The following is a 10806-nucleotide window of genomic DNA, read 5'->3' as shown; positions in this document are numbered from 1 at the left end:
GTCTCTCCTGCCTGGGCTGGCTTTGAACCGCGATCCTCAGATCTCAGCCTCCTGAGTAGCTAGGATTACAGGCGTGAGCCACCAGCGCCCGGCCTTGTGTATTTATTTATTTTTCTTATTTTTATATTTCTTATTTTTCTTATTTGTCTCCAGAGCCCAGTTGACTCAGACAGGAGATGATTTTATTTAATTAATAATTAATTAATTAATTTAGCATCACCATAGGACTGCCTATGTCTCTTATTAAAAAATGACGGGAGTTAGAAATAATGCGGCGCTCAGGCAAATGTCATTGATTGCTTACTTGTCCAGCGTAGTAGCAGTCAGGCTCTGGACAACCTCCATGTTGCCTGTCTAGGATTTTGATGGTACATTTGCTTAGACAGCCACTGGGACTCGCTCATTTTTATGGAGCTTCCAAAACTGTCATTTGACAGCAAGTGTTTGATTCTCAGGAATTCATTGGTATTCACAGAGGCTTGTTTGTAGTTTGCACCAGGCTCCTCTCCAGCACCAGGCACGCTCCATCTGTGCTGATAACACAGTGTTCTTTGGCATTGCAGACTAGAGGAAGCCAGAAAGTGAGTTCATTTCATTACCCCAGATGTTATGTGAATGACAAAGCGCTTTTGCATTATACACCACTGCCAGTTCAGTACCACCTGTAAGACGAGATCTCTCCCTCTCGCCCATCCCAAAATAAACTGCCTCTTGAGGAGCGTGATAACTCATCAGCTTGGTCGGCCTGAAAACCAAACCAATCTGTCATTCTGACCTTGCTACTTATTAGTTGATTTGATACTTCACCTAATTAATCAGTATTAACAATGCCCTCAGGTATGCTAGGACTGTGTTTAAACCTGTCTACATCCTAAAACATTATAGCAGTGTGCCTTGGTCTCTGCTTTTAGGAAGCAGAGGCTTGGATGAATAAAATAGAGTAGCATGTTATGGGTTGCCTTCCTTGTTTGGCTGTATTTGAATTAAGGATTTCATAATCGACTTCTTTTTTTTTAAGCTGTTAACCACAGGAAAAATTGGCCGTCATCAGTTGGAGAGCCTCTTTAGAATACATTCTGAACTGTTTTCGTTTTCCGAGTCTCTGGTTTAACTTGGGTGCACAGATCTGGCATACAGATTTTCCTTTGCACCGTGAGTAGGCTCCAAGTGAAACAGGCTCAGGTTGCCAGGGGTTCAGTAGCAGCTGGAAGAGTTTAATGGGACTCCAACATCTGCTTTCACTTAAATGTAAAATTAGAAACACGGCTCTCATTTCCAACACGGTGTTATAATGATTAGAACCGGAGGGCCTGTTAGTATCGGAACACATACAGGCACATTTTGGTGGCACATTGACTGAGGGGGAAAAAAAAATCCTGGCATTATATGGTCACCTTCTTACTCTGGTTCAAGGAGTTTCAACAAAGGTGTTTCTGTGGTCAGTCTGAAGTGCTAAGCTGTTGCAAAATTTGTTCTTAATCCATGAAATCCTACCTTCACAACAGTGCTTAACTCGAGGGAGGTAGTCTCCTCTGCTCATGGATGATGTCCCAAGGCGATCCTTGTTTTATGTTTCTTTTAAAATACTTAAACCCTCAAAAATTCATGACCTGGAAAACGCTCCTTAATTGTCATGAGTGTCAGAATACAGACGCCCAGATGTAAGTGTTTCATCACGTTCCCGAGTTGCTGGCCACCGTGTGTTTTAATAATCCTACAAACAGGAAGTTATAGGATTGGCAGGAGAGAAAGTCACTGACTTTCTATTTCCTTTCATTTAAGAGGGCTGCACAGTATGAATTTGTTCTTATCAATGAACATGAATGAATGTAAAATTGTCAATCAAAAAGCATTAATAATATTTTCTTGCTATTTTGTTACCAAAACAGATTTTTTTTACACTTTTCCTTTAAGATTTCCTTAAGATGTATTTTTTTTCTCTTCATCCTGGTTAAGTCCACAAATTGAAATAATTTCAAACCTCTTCCTCCCCTAAAACTGTTTTAGTCTTGAATAGTTAGGTATACACAGTCCCACAGATACTCCTTCTCTAGCTGATCCCACCTCTATTGTTTTAAGGTTTTATATCCGAAAGAAAAAAAAGGGTCAGATGAGCATGCCAAGTTTTTAGCTTTGCATTTTTTCAAACCAATCTGTGTCTTCTGTTATTATCCCTGAAAGTAATACACACACACACACACACACACACACACACACACACAGAGATAGACAGATAGATAGATCGATTGCATTTTTTCAAAGCATATTGTTGGTAATAGAATTTTCTTCATAAAAATGAAAAATAAGTTGAGAGTTGGCCTTACTGTAGAATCCTAGCTTCTCAAGAGGCTGAGATCTAAGGATCAGAGTTCAAAACCAACAGAGGCAGAAAAGCCTTTTGAGATTCTTATGTGAGTAGAGTGCCCACCCTGAGTAAGGACAGCCACACAGTGAGGCCTGAGTGGAAGCCCCATTACCAGTACCCTCTCCCCATTTTTTTTTTTACATTTGAGAAATACCAGCTCCTCCCTCCCATCCCCACAGTTGCAAAAAAGTTGAGAAAAAGTTGCAAGCCATTTAATGTTTTTCAGGGAAGCTGCCTTTATTTGGTTTTCGAGAGCTATTTACTGAATATTGTTATTTTGTACATAATTTTTTTCTGTTTTAAATATTCATTAATGCTCACATGTAATTTTGTGGTAATTTCTAAAGAAAGAATAAACCATTCTTGTCTGAGCTTGATGCTCGTCTCCTTTTTGTGGTCTATTAAGATTAAAATAGACAAAATCATTTTTCTCCCTTTTCTTCCCTTGCCCATTTTCTAGCCCTTCCTTCTCCCCTCTAACCCTTCCCTTTTCCTATCTTTTCCTCCTCTTCCCAGCCCTCTTGCTTATTATTCTTCTATCTTCTCTCTCATCCCTTCCTCTTCACCCTTCTCATACCTCTCTCCAACCAGCCTGAAATAGTAAACTGTAGAAACTGCTCCATAGAGAGAAGTTGTTTATTCTTCTTCAGACCAGGTAAAGCAGAGGACAGCGGCCTTCCTCCTCTGGGGTGTGTCTGCTGTCACATGGGGAGCAAAAGGCAACTTTCAAATGAATTCCTAGCAAAGGCGTTACCCTGGGCTCTCCAAAAGAAAATGCTCAGCTGAACGGCTGCCACCTGTCTATGTAGAAGGCCATTTTCTCTTCCTTCTCCTTTGCTCTCTGTGAGTCAGGTCACATACAATCTGGGGAAAGAACTTTTTAAGCAACTGAAGATGGCAGGGAGGGTCATGAGTTTTACTAAATGAAATGAGAGATGTAAAGGAGAATTATAATAGTAGTAGAAGTCTGAATTATCCTGTGTTCCTCCCCCACCCCCCACCCCACTTTAGAAAGAAACCAGAGCAGGGGAAGAGGAATTTTTGAGAAAATGGTCTGGTGAATTCACTAGATCCTTCTAAATCTTATTTTCAAAAAAAAAAATGGCTAGATGATTTTATTTGAGACACAGAACCATATATAGGAAACAACTACAAATTTAGAGGAGTTTTGCTTTAAAAACATTCATTTCTACGTTTGTGGAACAACATAGGTTGGAGGGAAAGTAGACTAATGTAGCTGAAAAATTCTGATTTTCGATTATAAAGTATACATACGAAATTCATCTCTTTGAGGACCCCCGGGCCCATTGCATAGGCCACCAGCACCTTGCAGAAAATGACCTTGGACATTGAGATGAAGCTGAACCTTTCCAGTTTCAAAGACATAACCAGAGTTTATGCAAGTAGAGGACAAGTCATTCAGACAACAAGTCAGCTCAAAGCTCAGCTTGCTCCTTTACTCTTTTAACCGATCATGAGTATATTGTTCTTTGGTTGGAAAGGATTCAAGAGCTTTCCCCCACATGTATGGCAGAACATACTTGCTGGATGACTGTTCCAAATGTATTGCATCCAAATGCATATTAACCAATTAGGTACTAGTGCTGCTACATCTACTAATTTTAATGGCCTGCTAGGGATGATTGAGTTATTTGAAAACAGTGACAATTGAATAGAGGATGAACAGCAGAGACACCATCAGAAGCTAATGTGACCGCTGCTTTTTTATCTCATGAATTTAGAAGGGTAGCTTATTTTCCCATGGAAAGAATCTGATTCTCAAAATATAGGAAGATAATTTGGTAGGATGTTAAAAATAAGAGATTTCTGTCTAGAAGCTTCTTGGATTTTAAAATGGTGATTTGGGAGTAGCAGGTTGATTGAAAATGTTATCTGACTTGTATGCTAAGATGAGATTTAAATAATTGATTGAATGAGAGACAGAATATTCAGTTACAGAAGTAATTGGTTGGCAAAACCATTAGAACAGAATTATTTAGTCTTAGTTATAAAGGATTGCATCTTTAATCAGGGTGCTTAATTTGATTTCTCGAATGTGTCTGTGGCCTGTCTGACAGGCTCAGTAACACATGAGTTTCTGAATGGAAGGAACTGATCAGAATGTAATCCATGTCAATTCCCATTGTTGTCATTTGTTCCATATTGCTGTCACTTGCTGTAATCAAGAAGTGCGGAAGTGCTAAACACTTTCCAGACCTTTGAGTAATTGACTTCATCTGTTTTATTTTCACAAAGTTTTGAGTCCAACATCAAGTTATCATCCATTTTTCGTCATGGTCAAGGCCAAAATTTTTCAGGCTGTGTGTGACTTAAATATGGTGGCCCTATTTTAACAGCCTTTTTTTTTTTTAAGTGCTTTTAAAAAGGAAATCCTAGCAAGACGTTGTCTTTCCCCATGGAGACACATACTATGCAATGGAGGGGCACAGGAATCCCTCAGAAACAGCTAGATTTTTCTGGGTCTTGGTTGAATCATCCCTCTAGAGTAAAAGAGTCTCTTCTGTGAATCCCTTACGGTGTCCTCCTCAGGACGGAAGTCTAGAAAGCCGGGCAAGTTCACAGTGACAACTCCACGCCATTCCTGTAACCCGTATACTGCTCCTTCCTTTGGGTGGTGCCACCACTGAGCACTCAGGCTTTTTGGTAACATGCCGTGTTTAATAATGGATGAAGGTCTGCCCATATTCTTGAATCACTTTGATGTTCCCCCTAGCATTGTGATCTCTGGTGCAGAAGAAGACATGCAATTAACCCTGGCTTGAGGGTGGCTTTCTGGACTAACTTCTTTCAAACATTGAAGCTTTGAGATACCATGTGTGCCCTTTCCTGCTGCCAGCCACACTGTGTGTCTTGACCCTGAGACACAGGGGTCAAAGATGCCTCTGCAGACACAGCATCTACCTTTCTGTCACTTTTTTAGTTCAACTAGGATTGACACCTCTACCCTTATACCTTTCTTTGGACCACACACCTTTTCTTTAGAATGTTCTAGTTATTAAAATTACAGTTGCAAATAACATGAGGAGCATGCTTTAGGACAAGAAGAAAGCTAGTTTAATGTGTCAGAGGTATAGCAAAGAGGTGTGCAGTAATTATCTCCAGGATGAGCATGTACATTGGGGAAGACTGCCCAGAAATGATCCTTTTTAACTAGCATTTGGTTCATTTTATTTCAGTTTTATTTCTTTTTAAACATTTTAATATTTTATTCACTTACATTAGTTATACACGATGGGGAGGTTATTGTTACTTTTCCACATGTTTATATTTCGATGAGTCTTACCCCCTCTTTTACTATCTGGTTTTATTTCTTCGGTTGTAGTGGATACATAGACATGAAGATTGTACCTGTTAATGGAGTAATGTGACACTTTGATCCCTGTATATGTAATGTGCTGTTGGAGTCAGGTTAAACCACAGAGAACCTTCACAGGTCCATGTTGTCCTCTTGCTGCTTTGGTTGACCCCACGGATTCATCTTTAGGCAGCTAAGTGTGGAGTATGGATCTTGGAATGTGGAACCAAACTTAGCAACACTGACTTGTTGCTGTTCTGCCAACCACTTGACCAGTGCCCCTGTTGCCCCTCTGCGATGGCTAGAGTGCCACTGGATTCAGGTCACACTGTTCTTTCACCTGGAAATGCCACATGCTGGACGCCACTGCTGCTGAGGAATGCCCGTAGCAGTGGTGGGCTAGCCTTGGCTCTGCCTGAGCCGCAGTTGTGAATGTTTTCTTGCTCCTAGCCCAGAGCTTATATGCTTCTACATTAATTTCTCCCACAGACTTTCTGAAGTGTAGAATGTGGCTTAGGTTATTAGGAAGCAATCGAATATCAGGTTGTTTTTCCCCCTCTAGGAAATTCCAGAATCATTTGTTGATTGACTACTTGAAAATGGAAGCTTTGTGAATTGGTGAGGAGGACGCTTGAACGTTCAAGGTTGTAATTCATTTTCCTTTTGTGCTTGTTCACTAGATGTCAAAACATGCAATGAGCTGGACCTGGAAAATTCCATAGATTGGGAAGTGAAGACAATCACAAGCGCCCTGAAGCAATATTTAAGGTAAGTGCTTCTCCTCCACAGGAGGAGACAGTGCTGCTTGTATTTCTGACAGAAAGCAGATGTTCACTCCCTACAAAAATCCACATAATTAAAGCTCTTGAAAAGGAGAAATAGTCTGCAAATGGTAGTGCAGGCCTATAATCTTAACTATCTGGGAGGCAGAGATCAGTGGGTCACATTCTAAAGTCAGCCTGGGCAGGAAAGTTCATGAGATCCCATCTCAGCCAATGTCTGGGTGAAACGGTGAATGACTGTAATCTCAGCTATACGGAGTCATAAAGACTGGGCTCAGTGGCAGGTACTTGTTCTTTCTAGTGACACGGGGAATCCCAAACATAATCTAAGATCCTCTCCTGAAAATAACCAACAAAGAGCCTGGAGACACAACTAACGTGTGGAGAGCACCTACTAAGAAAGCAGGAGGCCCTAAGTTCAATTATTGGGAGGGAGGGGCAGGAAAGGGGAGCAGGAAGGGAGAGAGGAAGGAAAGGGAGAGAGCCAATAAGCAAAGGCGAGAGAGGAGAAGGTGAAAGGAGGGAGTGGAAACTTACTGAGGTATTTAATGTTCCAGAAAATGAGGTAAGCAAGGGACAAAACGTCAGTTTTAGGTAAATTGGAATAGAATGGAATTGGAATAGACGGGTTTTGTAATAGATATCTACTATAGGTGTAAATTCTAGGGATTTGATACTAAAGCGTTAAGGATGAAGACTTGGATTTATTGAATCTTTGTGTTTTAGGCTAATATGAAGATTTTTTTTCTAGTTTACATAGATTTGAACATAAAGGCATATAAAGGAGCTATTATCCTTTCTTCATAAAGAAAGGAATTCAGTGATAAAAAGTTTGAAGGACAATTATAAAGAAGAGGAAAAAGTACTAAAGTATAGAGTTTTCCAGTTGGGAAAAATAGCATTTAAAGTGGAAAGTTGTGTTTGGAAAACTGTGTATAAGTATTTTTTTATTAAAAAAACTTTAAAGGCCAAAAAAAATTAGCTGGGTATGGTGGTCCCAGCTACTTAGGAGGCCAAGGGAGGAGGATCCTGGTCCAAGGCTAGCCCTGTCAGAAGTTGATAGATGATAGTTGTTTTTTTTTTTCAAAAAATGACTTGGATTCCAATAAGCACATTAGAATCTACTTAGGCTATATTTGATATTTTTAAAAGTTATGAAAAATTACAAACTTGGAAGAGCAGGGAGATGAGTATAAGGAAGGGATTGTCGGACTCCATCGTCCTGGAGCTTCAGGTAGCAGCCTTCTGTCCCTTTGGATCCTTCATGCAGCCCATCTGCCGTGTACTTTATATGCCTAAAAGACTTTCCAAAACAGCGTGATCCTGAAATCACAAACTCTCGATTTATCGCAGAAAGGATGGAATGGTCGGAATATAATGATTACACCCCACAAAACTCATGCCCCTCGGTACTCAGCTCACATGCAGTTTATTTCAAAAGTCTTTATACGAACATTTCATATGGTTGATAGGCTTTATTCATCTTTTTTTTAACTGGTACAACCTCCTCCCTCCCCCCCCCCAACCTGGCTTTTATGTACAGATGAACCTGGATGACTTTTTACAAATAAAAGTTTGTACATGTTAGATCTGGCCAAATAGTTAAACTTGAGGTCACTGTTAGATTCAGCTTAGGTATTGTATTATGTAATTACTTTAGTAATTACATTATGGAGGCCTGTTGCATCATATTGGGAGACCTCTGTTACCTGGTTGTCCTACTTTCTACTTACCTTCATGTTTGCTGATGAGTTGAGGTGTGTATTTGATTTTGAGTGTCTTATTTGAAAATGTTTTTAGTTACTCTTCGACTGTTTGTATGCATTGTTGTCAACCCTGGTAGATAAAGAGTTAAAATTAAGGCTAAATCTCCGAATTGAGTATGTAGATTGCCACTGATCCTAACTGTGGTTTTGATGTGGTTTCAAAGGAGTCTCATCAATCCTGCTTTAGAATCATGATGTCTGTGAGCATTCTTGGTTGTCAGGATAGCTAAAGGGGTCGCTGTTGGATTGTGATGGATTGAGGTCAAGGATGGGTTGTTAAGGATCTGGCAATACAGAGACAGCTCGCCCTTCTTCCTAAAGAATTATTCAATCCAAAGTGACGCTAACACGGAGGTTGCGAAAGCATGTAGTACATTCATAAAGGAAATGGTGTAGGAGAACATAAACATACAATGAACTGAATCTGTTGACGATGTTCACCGACTGTGTTGAATATGTTAACAGAGGATTTTACTATTCTAGCAGGAGGCCTTTAATCCATTTTACTGTTTTCAAACTCATACCTGAGACAAGTAAACAAATTGGCCAAGATGTGTCAGCTACTGATGAAAAGCAAAGGGTGAAAATCCAGTCCTGTAGTGTTACATTTTGTGCATTTTGATACTGACTGAAGCCAGTTCCTTACTGTCCCTGCTCTTGTGTATCCGCCTCTTTCCCCACACGGCTTCCCCTTTGAAGCAGACGTTGTCTACAGAATGATGCTATGATTATATAACTTCAGTCCTAAAAATGTACACATTCCGCCTGAATGTGATGAAGAAATTATCCTAAGCCACAGGTGCATTGGGAGATGTGAAAGTTAGTTAGGTTGCTGTTATTTTTCCCCCTTACATTATTTTTTAGCAACTAAAAATGTGGCATTGAGGATTTGACACTCTCTTCTGGTGATGGGCAAGTGGGAGAAATCTTCAGTGTTCATCTTCCTGCATCCGTGTCACCCACATAGTTGTGACTGTAGCAAGTGATTCTAAAAGATGATGCAGCCTGATAGTTCCAGGTCTTGAGGTCTTGCAGCCAGCCAATCAGGGTTGGGATTTCAAATCTATTGCTCATGGACCAGGGCACTGAGCCAAAATACAACTTTTCCTACCCTACAGTGGCTCTGTAATTTTTTTTTTTTGGGTGGAGTTGTGGGGCTTGAACTCTGGGCCTGGGCACTGTCCCAGCAAGCGCTCTACCACTTGAGCCACAGCACCATTTCTGGTACTTCAATTCTTCTCACTGCAAATACCAACTTTTTATTGGATGGGAAGCTAGATGGGGAGGAGGCAAACAACCCCCAAAGCAGCAAACTAAAACAGAGAGCAAACACAGGGAAGGGTCTTGGAGAAGGAAAACAATGCAGATCAGAACTATGTATGTCATCTCCCTTCTCTTCTGCTGACTTGGGGAAGGTATTTGTTGTTGTTGTTGTTCGTTTTGTTTTACTTACTCTTTTTTCAGGGGTGAACCAACCTTGTGAATGCTTTCTTGTTGAAACAGACCATAATTTTTATTTCTGGCAATATCTTTATCACAACACTTTCTCATTGTGAAACAACTCATGATATGTCTCGTGAGATGTTTCTAGCAAATTGATTCTACCTGGAGGAAACTTCTTTTAAGCTTGGAAATTGGAATGGGATTTTTCAGGGAAAGAAATGCCAGTTTAGGCAAATAATACGATTTATATCTCCAAACAGATCCCAATGGGTGGCAAAGAGAAGTGGTTTACAGCATGTTGGGTGGGAGGCTTGCAAGAGACAGTGGCTTAGTATAATACATTTTGAGTGGAGAACTTGTCATTTTTATTACTGCTTTCCTAACATTAACAATATTTATTTTTACGGGGCATTGCCTCTCTAGACATATGGCAATGATAGAAGTAGCTGGTAGAAGATATTTAGACACAAATTCATTTTTATTGGAAAAGAAATCCTTCTTCTGGTTTTGCCAAAGGCTCTCGTTTTTCCTGCCTTTTGGTTCCATACCCTCTAAGTTTCCTGCAAATGCATGACCTTTTTCCTTCTTGGCCAATCAGCTTGTCCATATTTTGAAACCAGCCCTAAAGCCATAAAGGTTGACTTCTAATTGGTCTTTCTTCCTTCTGATTTAGATTGCAATGTAATTTACTTTCTGCTCCCCCCTTCTTTAAAGAAAGCCAGAATGTAGAGAAGAGAGAGGAGACTGAATATAGAGAACAGCTCCCTCCTCACTGTGCTTTCAGATTTAATTTGTCTGTGGTTGTTGTCTTGTGTATGAACATAGACTGCAGCATTAGAAGCTGTCTATATGGACTATAACTCCAAATACATTTGTTTGCAACTTTTAAAAAATTAAATTTAAAATTATCCTTCAGTAATTGTTCAGAGGGGTTTCAATTTCACATGTCAGTTTGTGAGTGCAGTGCATTTGATCAGTGTCATTCATAAATAAATAAATTCATTGATTAGTATGATAAAATAACACTATTCTCATGTAGAGAAAATTTTGACTCTTTAAGATGTTATACCTTGTATTTGGTTCTGCAAACTTACAAAGTTTATTATACACTAAAACTTAAATATAAAGACCGTT

At 39.8% G+C, this 10806-nt stretch overlaps 1 protein-coding gene across 1 annotated transcript in view; it reads left to right on the top strand.

Moving 5' to 3' along the window:
* The window catches only part of Arhgap10 (Rho GTPase activating protein 10), a 206891-nt gene that overhangs the window by 124742 nt on the left and 71343 nt on the right, over positions 1 to 10806 (top strand). The window contains exons 16-17 of the mRNA XM_013029496.1: positions 3027 to 3054; positions 6362 to 6449. Of these exons, the coding sequence (XP_012884950.1) occupies positions 3027 to 3054; positions 6362 to 6449 (116 nt within the window). The remainder of the gene's footprint in view (positions 1 to 3026; positions 3055 to 6361; positions 6450 to 10806) is intronic.

This window comes from Dipodomys ordii, unplaced genomic scaffold (genome assembly GCF_000151885.1).
Source record: "Dipodomys ordii isolate 6190 unplaced genomic scaffold, Dord_2.0 Scaffold119, whole genome shotgun sequence".
Lineage (NCBI taxonomy): Eukaryota > Metazoa > Chordata > Mammalia > Rodentia > Heteromyidae > Dipodomys > Dipodomys ordii.
This window is presented reverse-complemented; position numbering and strand designations above follow the sequence as displayed.